Source organism: Bos mutus, chromosome 26, assembly GCF_027580195.1.
Source record: "Bos mutus isolate GX-2022 chromosome 26, NWIPB_WYAK_1.1, whole genome shotgun sequence".
NCBI lineage: Eukaryota > Metazoa > Chordata > Mammalia > Artiodactyla > Bovidae > Bos > Bos mutus.
In genome coordinates, this window is record NC_091642.1 from 37,060,000 (window position 1) to 37,076,124 (window position 16,125).

A 16,125-nucleotide genomic window follows, 5' to 3' on the forward strand; every position below is an offset into this window, starting at 1 on the left:
GTAACAGAAGAACTTTAGGGAAATTCACCAACATGAAGATTAAACTCCATCTTGGTGTTTAGTTATTTAAGCTAAATTAGTTATTTAACTCCATTAAATAACTAGTGGGTTAAAGAAGAAATCATAGGAAATTAGAAAATACTTTGAGATAAATGGAAACAAAAACACAATACATCAAAACTCAGAGACTGCAGCTAAATCAGAGGTTAGGAGGAAATTTACAGCTTTAAATGTCTACGTTAAAAAAGAAGAGTAATTTCAATTAATATCTTAAACTTCTACCCACATGAAAGAAGTTGAACACAAAAGGCCACATATATGATGATTCCATTTATATGAAATACCCAGAATAGGCAAACTCACAGAGACAGAAAGTAAATTAGTGCTTGTTAGGGACTGAGGTGAGGGGAGAGTAAGGAGTGACTGCTAACACGTAAGGGATTTCCTTTTGTACTAATAAAATGTCCGGAAACTATTTGTAATGGTTGCACATCCATGTGAATATGCTAAAATCACTAAACTATATATCTTAGAAAGGTAAATGTTTTGGTATATGAATTATATTAAAATAAAAGGATAATTGTTCAACCAAAAATGAAAACAATGTAGTCTGGCATAACAGATACATAAGTAACATATTTAAAAGTAACTGTGATACAACTGTACAGAGCCAAGAAGGAAGAAATGGAAAGTTCTTTTAAGTATACATGAAAAGTATACTTCAAAGTACATCATAAGTTAAAGAAAGAAGTAAATGCCTCACATGCAGTGGATACTTCACAAATAAACACTGCATGTAGATTTGCAGCTCAATGAACTTGTAGTCAGCCTTTAGAAAAGCAGGCCTAAAATGCATACATGTCTTTTTAATAATATAAGTATATGCACCCACATGTGGGCCCACACACACATGTATACATACACATATACACGTATATAAAAGATACTTACCAGAACAGAATAAATATGCAAACATTGGTAAACAGGGGAAAAATCAACAAGATCTTGTACAGTTAAGACCTGAAAAAATAGAACAAATTTTTAAAATTATAGGTCAAACTACTAGTCTACTGTTGAATAATACAAAGTTAAAATTAGACAAGAAGATTCATAGATTTCATGTTATAACATTTAGCAACCATAAAAAGCATATAATAGAAACACAATGCCTTTTTATTATGTTTTGGCACCTGTTCATACCTTATTCTTTATATATTTATCATCATTGTTGATTATTTTAGGTTATAGGTCAATAAAGCAGGGAACCTATATATCTTTAACATGCTTAATAGATTATCAGAAAACTGCCATGGATAACTAGATATGTAACTACTGCTTCTGAAGAAGACAGTGCACAAATGTACAACTTAGTTACAGGTGAAGCTCCTTCCTTTATGCATCACTTAGCATTATTTCATCAAATTTAAGATATTATCACTTTTATTTTATGGAACACTAAAAAAGGAAAAAACACTACCACTTGAAACTATAATATCATCAATTTTAAGATGTATCCTGATTCTGAGACGTTAATATTTTTAAAGTACACTTTACAATGAAAGAAACAAAGTAACATAAAGTTTCCCAAACTTGTGAAATAAACTCTTTTTAAAGGAACACGTTTCTAGTCTTACAAATCCTCTGAGTGAACTTAAATTATTTTTATTACAGTTATTTATTTGTGAAAATGAAAGAAATAAAATGTAGCAATAATTAAATAGATCTGAAAGAACAGGGAAACAACCAAGTTTCTCTTAGAGTATGGATTATGGGAAGGGGAAGATGGCAATGCTTCCAACAGTTGAAAGATACACAAAACAGATCCAGGAAAATTGAGATACAAAGACTAGATGGTTCATTTTCACCATTCTGAATTTCAAGGGAGAAAAGACAGAGATTCTTTGAATATTGATTAAGAAGAACAAAAAAGCAGATTTTAAAAATGTTTATTTTATTCCAAGGGACCATTCAGGTCACATTAATTCCATATTAGAAAGACATTAAACCCTTTAAGGCAATTTATTTGTCTGTATATCAGACATCCACTATATATGTAAATATATGTATATACATACATACAAATATTAACATACATATACACACACACTCATAAATACATACAGATTCACTTATCCTCAAGGCATATAATGCAAATGTACACATTGAACACTCAGTGGTTCCCACAACCACAGAGAAGCCATGCTATGCTATGCTAAGTCGCTTTAGTCGTGTCCGACTCTGTGTGACCCCATAGACAGCAGCCCACCAGGCTCCCCCGTCCCTGGGATTCTCCAGGCAAGAACACTGGAGTCGGCTGCCATTTCCTTCTCCAATGCATGAAAGTGAAAAGTGAAAGTGAAGTTGCTCAGTCATGTCCGACTCTTAGCGAACCCATGGACTGCAGCCTACCAGGCTCCTCCATCCATGGAATTTTCCAGGCAAGAATACTGGAGTGGGGTGCCATTGCCTTCTCCGCAGAGAAGCCATGGACACATATATTTATATGGTTCCTTTTTAATCAATCAATTAAAAGTTCTTACTATACCCTAACAGTGTCCTTAAAAAAAGAATTTAAAATCTCATTGACAAGGTAAAACTTATAAACAATTGGGAATACTAGACTTCTTATGGTATTAACTAATTCAAAAGGAATTCAATGGAAAAGATAAAAAGTAGGCTCAACAGATGACTGTGTAGAAAGAATAAAAGAAGCACTAGACAAGGAATGAATTTGAACATAGAGAATAAAAGAAAGAAAATATTTACAGACAATTTCAAGGTTTCTAGACTTAATAAAACTTTTTTAAGAAATTAAAAATTTAACTTTAATCATACTAAAATTTCTTTGTACTATCTCAGCACCAACCAAAGAAAAAAAGGTAGGGTATCCAGAATTAGTCTAACTGGCAAGGTTAAGCCATCATGCAATTAAATGTTTGCCACAGGTAGTTAAATTATGAGTGATCACTACAAAAAAAATTAAATTTATACTTTTACTGTTAATTATTGCAGAACACCTAGGTTAAACTATCTGTAGCCTACAAATCTATATCTTATTTATGTTATATATAAGACATATGCTATGCTAATGCTAAGTCACTTCAGTCGTGTCTGACTCTGTGCGACCCCACAGACGGCAGCCCACCAGGCTCCCCCGTCCCTGGGACTCTTCAAGCAAGAACACTGGAGTGGGTTGCCATTTCCTTCTCCAATGCATGAAAATGAAAAGTGAAAGTGAAGTCACTCAGTCGTGTCCGACTCTTCGCGACCCCATGGACTGCAGCCTACCAGGCTCCTCCGTCCATGGGATTTTCCAGGCAGGAGTACTGGAGTGGGGTGCCATTGCCTTCTCCAATATAAGACATAATCTATATTTTATTATCCATATATTATATAGATAATCTATATCTGCCCACTATGCAATCTAACATTTTCAATGATTCTTTTGTTCTAATATCATTACAAACTGATCTACTTAAGTTCACATTACACATGGCAGGACTCACAGAGACAGTACAACTCAAGCGGAAAAAAACCACCCAATAATAGATGAGGGAGGGAGGAAGAAAAGAAAGTAAAAGGGGAAGAAAAGAAAGGAATGAAGGAACAGATAAAAACAAAAAAACAGAAAAAGAAACAAATTCCCATCACCTCCTCTTCATTCTCATCCTCTTCCTCAAATGCATGTTTCAATACAATTTCATTCCTTTCTTCTGGAATTCTATCGTTTATATACACAGTCTTCCCAAATTTTACATTATTTTGCTTCTGCAGAGTAACAGTGAAGATTTTCTGCTGCTGTGCCTATTTGGGGAAAAGAAAAGTTCAGGTTATTTGAAAAAATATTGTGGTCAAAACTGGTTTAAGAATTTCTTTGTACTTTTTCATCTTTTTAATGTCTGGAGGTACAGGCTCCAGAATGATGTCCCATTTTTTATTCATGATTTATTTGTACCCTCCTCCTTTTTTCAAGAGTCTTGCAGGGGGTTATCAATTTTATTTTAAAAGGTTAAGAACCAATTTTCATCTTTGTTGATCCTCCCTACTGTACTTTGTTTTCTATTATACTGATTTCTTCTCTTGATTATTTCCTTTCACTTTCTTTTTTTCAATTCTACTTTATTATGGTAAGCACATTTAACATGAGATCTACTCTCTTAAATTTTTAAGCGTACATATTCAATGTGTATATCAATACTTTAATACATTATTGCTGATAGGTATAATAGTTACAGAAGACCTCTATAGCTTGTTCATCTTTTCTTTTTTAATGGGCACCCCATGCATCTTGTGGGATCTCAGTTCCCTGACCAGGGATAGAGGTCAGGCCCACAGCAGTGAAAGCCCAGAGTCCTAACCACTGGACCACCAGGGAATTCCCTAGACTGTGTTCATTTCATTCTGAAACTACATCTGTAGATGAGTAACTCGTTCCCCTCTGGCAACCACCATCCCGCTCTTTGATTCAATGAATCTGACTAATGTATGTGCATGCATGCTCAGTTGTGTCTGACTCTTTGCAGCCCCATGGATTGCAGCCCGCCAGGCTCTGCTGTCCATGAAATTTCCCGTGCACAAATGCTGGAGTGGGTTGCCATTTCCTACTACAGGAGGTCTTCTCAACCCAGGGATCAAACCTGTGTCTTGCATCTCCTGCATTGGCAGGCGGATACTTTACCACTGAGCCACTTAGGAAGCCTCAGGTCAACTAGTGATTCAATTATTTTAATGACCTTTGGTTTGGAGCACTGTCAAGATTTTATAAAAGAATTACCACTAATTCTTTTTTAAGAGGAAAACTAAAGACATAAACTTAACGCTAGAAAAATTTTAAAGATATGATATCATACTGGAACATACATAAAATATGCTGCCTTAACTCCAATGGATTATTTGTAGAAAAAAAAATGTCTACTAACCTCACAGAAAACTATGATATCAAGTTGCAAGCTTATTTCATTTTCCACAGAAAGCATCCACAGTTTATGAACACTTGAAAGGCAGAAACTGTTATCCTACAACTGACTTAATTATTGACAAAAATGAGTATTCATACAGATTAATTGAGAAACCTTATATTTTCTTTTATGCATTTTAGTGATACTTCACTATCAGAGCCTCATTATCAGAGATTGAAAAAACTATAGGATTAATTCCAGCATTTTTATCTCACTATTTAATGCCTAATTAATGTTTTGGTAGCTCTGACTGTAAAGAATCCAGCTGCAGTGCAGGAGACCCAGGTCTGATGCCTGGGTCAGGAAGATCCCCTGAGGAAGGAAATGGTACTTGATGCATATTAGTGGAACATTCCCTCTGTTGGGAGAGGCCAGATTGTAGCTACTCTGTTCCGTTAGCATGTAGAAAGTTTACCCACTGCCTCTTTAGGGTGAATTTCCTCTAAGAGCTATACTACTGTTATTCAGGCCTTTCTACTCCCAGGTAATCAGACCATGTACATCACAGAAATCTACCTCTACCCTCACCTAAACCTTGATGCTGGCTCTAGAGGCTTGTGCTTAAGAAAATCATTGTCCCTTCTCACCCATTAACACCATTAACCTATCACTGGGGAAAAAAAAATCAGAATTCTCTTTCTCCCTCTGTGCCCAAACTTATTTTGTCTATGATATTCAATTTTTGTAGTAAAAAATCATTTACTTAGAACATTGCTTCCAAACTCTGATGGCTCAGATGGTAAAAGCGTCTGCCTACAATGCGGGAAGCCCGGGTTCAATCCCTGGGAAGATCCCCTGAAGAGGGAAATAGCAACCCAATCCAGCATTCTTGCCTGGAAAATCCCATGGACTGAGGAGCCTGGTAGGCTACAGTCCATGGGGTCGCAAAGAGTTGGACATGACAGAGGAGCCTGGTGGGCCACAGTCCATGGGGTCATAAGAGGCTTGTACACGACTTAGTGACTAAACAAAGTAAAGGATAAAATTTAAACAAGCCTTTTATGTAAGTAAAAAAAAAAAAGTAAACTTTGGATATATTCTATAACCTAGATTATTAAATACCATTAAATTAAAGTTTTCCTTTTAAAAAATGTACGTATCTCCATAACTGAATTACTTTGTTGTACAGCAGAGATTGACACAACATTGTAAATCAATTATATTTCAGTAAATAAAGTTCTCTGTATTCTCACCTGTTTCATTGCTGTTTCACCTATTTTGTCAGAATGTTTTCGAATGCTTTCCAAAAAGTCTTTGAGGTCAGACATGGAGATTTCTTTAATATCTTCACGGAGCTTAGGAAGATTTTCTATCATTAGCTGACAAAACCGGTACTGACTAACCCGGGGAAAATACACATTCTCTAATTGTTCCATAGTCTTTAGAGCTGAATAATATCTGTGAGAAGTTAAAAAGAACAATCTGTAAAGGTTCTTATTTTATTTATTTTACAAGTAAGACCAAATAATCATTCCATCACTTCCATCAAAAAGGATACTGTTACAGCTAAGGTAAAGAAAATAACATTTACTTCTACATACTAATGACAAACTATAAACCATATGAAAAAGTTGCAGGAAGAAAATTCACTAACAAACAATACTGCATTTCATCTAAATCTACAACATCACAAGCATTATCATAGTCATAATATACATATCATATTAAATCATATCATATACATATATTAAATATATATGGATAATAGTTCCAAATTTTTAATTAAATTATTTGATATATGATTTCATGATATCTCTCTCATCCACATCTCCTACCATCAAAAAAGTACATAGTACAGACTTAAAGTAAAATACATTTAAGGAAATTAGAAGTATCACCTCACACTGTCAGAATGACCATCATCAACAATTCTACAAACAATAAATGCTGTAGAGGGTGTGGATAAAAGGGAACCTTCCCACATTGTTGGTGGGTTTGTAAACTGGTACAGACACTATGGAGAACAGTACAGAGGTTCCTTTAAAAACTAAAAATAGAGCTACCATATGATCCTGTAATCCCACTCATGGGCATATATCCAGAGAAAACCACAACTTGAAAAGTTACATGCACCCCAGTGTTCACAGTGGCACTATTCACAACAGCCAAGATGTGAAAGCAACCTAAATACTCATCAACAGAGGAATGGATAAAGAACATGTGGTACATATATAAAATGGAATATTACTCAGCTGTTAAAAAGAATGAAATAATGCCATTTTCAGCAACATGGAGGAACCTAGAGTGTGTCACACTGAGTGAAGTATGTCAGACAAAGAAGAGAAATATTGTAGGACATACTTTATATGTGGAATCTAAAAAGAAATGATACAAATGAACTTATTTACACAATAGAACAGATTATCCACAGACTTAGATAACAAACTTACAGTTGCCAGGGGAGAAGGGTGGGGTAAGGGATAGTTAGGGAGTTTGGGACTGACATGTATACACTGCTATATTTAAAATGGATAACCAACAAGGTCCTACTTTATATAGCACAGGGAACTTTGCACAACATTATAAGGCAGGATGGATGGGAGGGGAGTTTGGGGGAGAATGGATACATGTGTACATATGGCTAAGTCCCTTTGCTGAAACTACCGCAACTGTTAATCGGCTGTATTCCAATATGGCAAGTAGATGGGGAAACAATGCAAACAGTGACAGATTTTATTTTCTTGGGCTCCAAAATCATCGCAGATGGTGACTGCAGCCATGAAATTAAAAGACGCTTGCTCCCTGGAAGAAAAGCTATGACCAACCTAGACAGCGTATTAAAAAGCAGAGACATTACTTTGCCAACAAAGGTCCGTCTAGTCAAAGCTATGGTTTTTCCAGTAATCATGTATGGATGTGAGAGTTGGACCATAAAGAAAGCTGACTGCCAAAGAACTGATGCTTCTGAACTGTGGTGCTGGGGAAGACTCTTGAGAGTCCCTTGGACCGTAAGAAGACCAAACCATTCAATCCTAAAGAAAATCAATCCTGAATATTCATTGGAAGGGCTGGTATTGAAGCTGAAGTTCCAACACTTTGGCCATCTGATGCGAAGAATGACTCATTAGAAAAGACCCTGATACTGTGAAAGATTGAAGGTAGGAGGAGAAGGGGACGACAGAGGATGAGATAGCTGGATGGCATCACCGATTTGAAGGACATGAGTTTGAACAAGCTCTGGGAGTTGATGATGGACAGGGAAGCCTGGCATGCTGCAGTCCATGGGGTGGCAAAGAGCTGGACACGACTGAGCGACTGAACTGAACTGAACTGATACCCCAATATAAAATAAAAAGCTTAAAAAAAAAAAAAGAATCAGAGACATTACACTAGAGCTTAAGATTTGAGATTCAATTTGGGAGTCATCCAAATATAAATCCAGATATTTTTTAAACAAATGTAAGTAACAGTAACTAATAAAAAACAATATTCGCCAAACCAAATACAACTGTGTGCTAGCTTGATTCTGTAGGTCACTGAATTTGCAACCTCCAGTTGATCAGTAGGAATAACACCTGCCTGTACCCAGTGTTTCATTACCCCATGTGGTCACCCGTACTTACAAAAACATATGGCAGGGCACCATAAGCCCAAACAAGATAAGTAGGGACTAAGTATCTAGTGAGATGACATACTGAATACATGTTTTCCGCTTTACTCCTTTTTGAAACACCAATAAAAAGATAATGAAGGGATTTTTTAAATAGCATAAACCCACACAGATGAAGAGATAAGGAAAAGAGTACAATGAAATTTTAGAATCTGGAAAGTTGATAGACCTGAGACCTGAGAAAATGAATTCTAACTCAACAGAGGAAAACCAAGAATAACCTAATTTATCCTACAAAAACTCCAAAAAGTACAGGAAGTGACAGGAATTTCACTATTTATGGATGCACAAGTGTCCAATAGAAGGGCTATTGTAAGGAATAGCCCTTACAAAACCCCCAACAGAGGGCTAAAGTAAGGAGTACTGGTTAAAATGTGTTTAAGAAGCAGACCCTAGATTTTCTTCCTGACAAGCATCTAAACAACTGCCTTTTTCCATCTTGGCAAAATGCTAAACAGACCAAACCAAATAATTTCTAAAATGGGGGACACTACTCAAGGTTGAGGGCAATAATATGTTGCTGCTTAGTCTCTTAAGTCTTGTCCAACTCTTTTGCAACCTCATATACTGTAGCCCACCAGGTTCCTCTGTCCACTAGATTTCCCAGGCAAGAACATGGGAGCGGATCACCATTTCCTTCTCCAGGGGATCATCTGGACCCAGGGATTGAACCTGTGTCTCTTGCATTGCAGACAGATTCTCTACCACTGAGCCACCTGGGAAAAGGATTAGTTGAGCCCATATATAGTAGATGCCCTCTTCTCCAACTCACAACCCAGAATACCAGAAGTCAAATCTTTACCCTTCAGAGAGGAGACAGGAGAAGTCTCCTCTAGAAAATCTAACCAGTCCCAGAAGAAACAACTCCAGATTCTAACATCACAAACTCCCCAACTAAAAGGGCCCGCTCCAGATAACTTTACAGTGAAACTCACAATAAACCAGTCCCACCCATACACCCAGAGCTTCCAATCAGTTTTCTATGTCCATTGCACTAGGCTCAGCTGTACAGAATTTGTCTGCAATGCAGAAGACTCAGGAGTTGCAGTTTCAATCCCTGGGTCAGGAAGATCCCACGGAGGAGGAAATGGCAACCCACTCAAGTATTCTTGCCTAGAAAATCTCATGGACACAGGAGCCTGGCAGGCTACAGTCTATAGGGTCGCACAGAGTTGGACATGACTGAGCACTCACACACACCATGCACTAAATATGAGCACTCACCAGGGAATCACCAGACATCTACTTATTAGCTGCAAAGAGAAAAACATACCTTTTCTTAAGCCATCCCCTTAAGCAAATGATCAAATTTAGGATAATCTAGAAATAATCTGATAGCACATGACTTCTGTTGCTTTAATATCATTTATGTTGTACTCTTACCAAAAACATTTAATCTGAATCTAAACATGATAAAATAAACAAATCCAAAATGCCCCGGTCTAAAACTAATCTGAATTCTTTCATGAAAAACAAAGCAAAGTGGGAAGGCTGTTCTAGATTACAGGGACAAAAAATATATAAAAGACATTTGGGGGACAAATGGGGAAATTTACATATAAGTATTAGATTATGAAACATCTGAAGAAATACATAATGCCCCAAGCTTGAAAATAGTGAAGCAACAGTAAATTTAGTTATTTAAAGACATAAATGTAAACACCAAAATAATTTCTTAAAAAAGGGAAAAGTTTTTGACCCTAGGAAGAAGGACTAGTGAATGGCAAGAAGGGAAGGTGATGTCTCGTCTTTCTTTTTTTGCAACAAACACACAGAACTATTAACTATTATTTAAAATACGAGGATGTACAACTTTGATAGATAATATATATTAATAATATATACATAAAATAAAAGACTCTTTCAGAATAGTTTGTGGGTCATGTATTAGGAAGGAATAAAATCATTCTACTAATTAGTACCAATTGATAAAGTCCAATAAAGTTCAATGCAAAGCATTACACAAAGCAGTACATATACAAATCTCTTGAGTATATATTTGCATATAATGCGCTGTGATAATTAAGTAGCTATTAATAAACAAGAAGTGATTATTTCTCTGTTTCAAGCATGTCTGATTCTAATTTTTCTATACAATTTAAAATTGTTCATCTTTAAAACATTTTAAACATAATTATACCTAACGCTCCTATGGCGATCCATAAACTAGTTTAAATCATCTTTCATCTGTCATGTATTCATGTGTATTATAAAACAGAACATGAACTACACAGTCCAGATTGTTAATATGTAACTACCCACACTTTGCTTTCACAAAATACACACTCAGCCTTTGACTGTATGCAACATTAACATGTTAATATTTTTGCGTTCTTGTTCAGAATACTGTCTTTCATCAGTATTACCAACCTTTGATATGTAAGGGCAAGGATCCAAAAATAAATGGATAAGGATTGCTGTATTGAAAGACCCTGATTGGTAAATTGCATTAACAAAGAACAGTTAAACATAGAAAGCAAAACTTCAGATTATTCACTATAATTTACAGTCATTTTCTTTATGCTTTCAGTAATAGGAAAAAACCTCTTATTAAAAACAGGAAAGAAACTCACCTTTTTGTACTCATCTGTTCTTTTAGCTTACTGTACATTTCCAGCACTGCATTAAAAAAGAAAACTTATTTTAGCTTTCCAAATTAAAAAAGTTAATATTGAAAGATGAAAATAAAGCAGGGAAGAGCATACTGTAAATTCAATAATTTTCTCTGTACTTTGATTTAGGCTTATATTTTCAAATAAAATTTTATACTTCAAGTAAATGAAAGCATTTTAGTTTCTGCTTATATTGAACACTCTATTACATAAATTAATACATTATATCGAACTGGCAACACTTGCATAGGCTGACACCTAAAACTGAGACATCAACCTAGTAACAATTATCCTAATCAAAAACTTACTAATATTTCTTGCTGCAGTGGAAGGAGAAGTGTGGTCTTAGTTACTTGAGAGAGAAAGTTGAGCAATAGTGAGATTAACTGATTTTGATTCAATATACTAAATAAATAAGGTAACTGCTGTAGCTCATGAAACAAAATTTTACACCAAATTCACAGAAAAAGAAAAATCTCAAAAGTTTACAGCACAGAGTAAATTATAATAAAGGCATAAAGAAACATAACAAAGTATCTTTGTTTATAATTTCCATCAAAGGCTCAGAAATGTAATTATTCAATAAAATTGTTAGAAGCTTCAGCAAGAAGACACACTGCCACCAAAAAGGTCTCAATGCAACTATGCAGAGTACCACTCATCCTTAGTAGAATTTCGAGGTACAAAGCAGGTGAATTACTGTTAGGTCATTAAGCTAGCTCACATTTTCCTAGACAAGAGAGATAGACACATTTTTTTCCAGATTTTTTACACTCTTATGGCTACTCCCTAGGGGGTTTCAAGTTCACAAAAGATATTGTTTAATTGTCTGAAAAACCATAAAAACTGCAGTGGTGGCTATAATGAACCAGCCCTAACTCTGCAGACCCCATGTATATCTCTATCAAAGTCCCTTTATTGCAATGTAATATATCTCACATTTTCCATCCAAAGCATTAGAGTGAACACATAACCTAGGAAAAAGCCTAAAACTGCTGCTACAACTATAAACTTGTTTTGAAGTCTATTTTATCTCAACAATTCATGTAAATTTCACATCTACCTTATATTATTTCCATATTGTTTTCACATAAAAATAATACTTTCCCCAAAATAACTAACTACAACACCAGGAAAATTCATTGTTTACCCTGTGACTTCTTATATCCTCTCTTACCCCTCTTAATCTAAGGAGGAAGTTAGGCAATTATACAGTAATGGTTTGTTTGTCTTTATTCACATTAGACAGTAGGATCCTTCAGAGCTGGGACAACATCATTTTCAACTTTATATTTCTAATATCTACCATAATGCCTGACACAGAAAAGTATGTACGAGTGAATAATTAGATAGAAGGATGGATGGAGGGAAAGTGGTGGTTCTGGATGTGGCTGTTAAGAACACAATGTTTACATGAACTCAGATTTCCTGTTCAGCCTTGAGAGTAAAGACAGTAGCAGTAAAAAACTCTTAACTTCTACTTCCCTTTATTTCTCTATTTCAAACAGCTCATTAGGGTTGAATAAGCTGAATTTACTCTTCCTCATTCCATGAGAACCCAATTTTTTTAGGCTTACTTCTTACAGTTCAAGGACAAAGCATTCAAACTTAAGAGGCTGTGTTCATGACTATTTCAGTGTATATGATGGTGGCAAAGAGGTATTATTAAGCATTATTATAAGGAACTAAGTTTCCACCCTAAAATCTAACACAATAAGTAGGTATTTTATTTACTCAAAGTTAAAGTGCACATATCCCTGGTCCATCAGAAATTAAGATGAGCAGAACTTCAGTGACAATGAAAAAAAGAAACTTTATTCTTACAAGTCAGCAAATAACTTTTCTTTAGCTAATACAATATGCTAATGTAATGTAATGTAATGTGTAGTCTAAGCTAAATTTACATTATGTGAATATTATACAAAGCACCTTATTCTATCTCCCTGGATAGGGAGGTTCAGGTTCCTTCCTTACAAAAAAAAAGTTAAAAAATAGGACACTGAGATGGATTTAGCTTACTATATTAAGAAAAAGAAGTCATCTACCTGTTTCCTTTTTTTGAACAGGGTATATGCAGGTAAAGAAAATACTGGCTAGTTTATTCAGAATTTATTTGCAATGTCCCAGTAGTATATGAGTCCTAACAGAGAGACCAGAAAACTCAGAAACCTAGTAAGTCAGTCTTCCCAAAACATAGGAGAGAAAGGCAAGACTGAAAAAGGGAGAATATGTGGCACTTCTGTATGTTATCTACTAGTAAAATGAAATTGGGAGCAAAGACCAACTGCTTAAGTGACAAAAAGAAAACAGTGGAAAACTAGAGGTTTAAAAAAGTAGGCAAATTAGGAAAATGAAAGAAAATGGAATCAAAAGACACTCTCCATGGGAAAGTATTCTGCGGGGGGAAAGGAGGGGTTGGGGAGGGACAAAGGGCAAACTAGGCTGAAAGGGAATGAAAAGGTAGAGGCTGTTCTAGGAGACTGATGTGATAGACCATCAAATAGGCGCCTTATAATACGGAAAAAGATGAAAATGCAGGGAGTAAAGTAGATAGGAAGGAAAACCATGGGCATTGGGGGAACAATCACCACGTAATCTATAATTCCTATAATGAAGAATGATTAAACACCATTAAATTACAATTTCACCAAGCTGAATGTTACATTACAGATGTTTAACTCACCTGGAAGGCATAACTGTAATTTTTCTACTACAGTTGTAATATTCCTCTGCTGAATTCTACATCGAATAATATCTTCTGTTTGGACTATCACCTTAAAGAGAAGAAATGCCCGTATTTAAAACGAACAGTTAAATTGCATCCACATATTGAATACACAAAAAAATAAATCATTTTCTCACCTCCTTTCCAGCATCTTGAAATCTTCGGTTGGTATCAGTAACTTGCACCTTAAAAATAATTTCACCTTAGTTAGACAAATATGCATAAAACTGCCCTGATGTAACTGCTCACCCTTGTAATCAGATCATGCTTCATGAGAAACTTAGAACAAAGAAATGCAAATTCAAATTAACTCTACAGCTTGAACTTGAACTTTTGATTGAAAAGGGCTTTTGTTAACTTCAATTACTTATGACAGTTCTTTTTAACAGATTCTGTGGCAAACTTCTCAAATTTAATCTAGATTTTTGAACTTTACTTGCTTCTCTAAGTCTGTCAAACAATTCAAATCACTGACCCAATTGACCAGTGGTCCCTTTTTGATAACTTCAATGAGGTCTATGTGCCATTCATTGTCTGTAGGAAATGGTGATTGCATTTTATGGTAATTAAACATTCATACTTTGCTGAATGCAAACACTGGGTGGTTGATTAACATCAAACACGGAAATCTCAATCCACAGCAACATTTTAATGCTGCAGGTGCAGGCAAAGCTCAACCTCAAATTTTCCCACATATTAAGTGACTCATTAGGTCATCATAGTAAGGAAGCACATTCTGGTTTATTAAAAATCTCATTAATTTCTGAACAATGATGCTCAGTGACCTCATTGATGCCGTATTTGGTCTCTTGTTATCTGAATATCCTTTATATAATGGTTTTCTAATCATAACCTTTGGTGAACCAGGGTCGTTCTGTCTGCTAAGCTCTCAAAATGTAAAGAAAGATAAATAGGACAATTCTTATAACTAAATACTTTATATTCTGACAGAACAAATCCAGGTCTTATTTCATAAATAATGTTTTAGCTGTGTGGTAGAAAATGCAGACCAACTTGCTTTAAGAAAATTACACATTGCTATGAAGTGAAGAAAAAAAAAGTTTCACTATTATTAAATAATTTGGAAAACACAATCACTTATCCTAAGTTTTTCCAAATTTTCAGAAAATAGTTTTTTATCAAAAAATTGTACTCATTGTCACTTGAGAACTCTAAAACCCCAAATGAGGTCTTTCACTGTGCGAATTTTTTTAGTTCATTTCTTGTAAGGAAAGAAATCCTGTTAAGTCAATGCATTACCAAAAAAAGAGAGAGAGAGAGAGGTAACTCCTGTCATCAGCATAACAACTTTATTAATAAAGCATTCCCAAATATGTATACTAATCCACTTAAAAACAGTACATTTAATAATAATTTGTAAATATGCACTATAAATATGTAAGTGATTTGAGAGCAAAGGTAAATAGAATTTTAACATATTTCTTACCTTAAGTTTCTCTGCATCAGTCCTTACTTTAAGGAGTTCTGTTATAGCATCTACAAAACCCTGATGATGAAAATTACACATCTTTTCAATTTCCTTGTCATGATTACGGATACAAGCATCTAACTTTTCCATAAACTTCTTGTGTGCATTTGGTTGGTCATCATACACAGACCTGTACAGACACAAAAAGAAAGCTATCATTAATTTCCCAGTTCACCAAAATTTCTTCATTAAGCTCAATCTCTACAAAAGCTGATATTTTAAAATAAAATCTCTGAACAAACAAACTAGGTTGTTAGTAATAACATCAGTAAAAACAGTGTGGAGAAGGCAATGGCACCCCACTCCAGTATTCCTGCCTGGAAAATCCCATGGATGGAGGAGCCTGGAAGGCTGCAGTCCATGGGGTCGCTAAGGGTTGGACACGACTGAGCGACTTCACTTTCACTTTTCACTTTCATGCACTGGAGAAGGAAATGGCAACCCACTCCAGTGTTCTTGCCTGGAGAATCCCAGGGACGGGGGAGCCTGGTGGGCTGCCGTCTAATGGGGCTGCACAGAGTCGGACACGACTGAAGCGACTTAACAGCAGCAGCAGAAACAGTTTGGGTGAAAAATACTTAATTCCTTTTGAACATGTTAGTATTTAAAGAGACACAAGTCCTCTAGATATATCACTAAGTATCTGGAATTAAAGGTCTGAGACTTAAGAGATGAGCCTTCAACACACTAGTGCTCAAAAAAGAATCACTAACTGAATGATTAAGGAATGA

General features: G+C 35.4%; 1 protein-coding gene across 1 annotated transcript in view; it reads right to left on the reverse strand.

Moving 5' to 3' along the window:
• The window catches only part of EXOC6 (exocyst complex component 6), a 176,851-nt gene that overhangs the window by 122,540 nt on the left and 38,186 nt on the right, over positions 1-16,125 (reverse strand). The window contains 7 exon segments of the mRNA XM_005890631.3: positions 952-1,020; positions 3,652-3,804; positions 6,152-6,356; positions 11,142-11,187; positions 13,864-13,954; positions 14,043-14,090; positions 15,353-15,524. Of these exon segments, the coding sequence (XP_005890693.2) occupies positions 952-1,020; positions 3,652-3,804; positions 6,152-6,356; positions 11,142-11,187; positions 13,864-13,954; positions 14,043-14,090; positions 15,353-15,524 (784 nt within the window).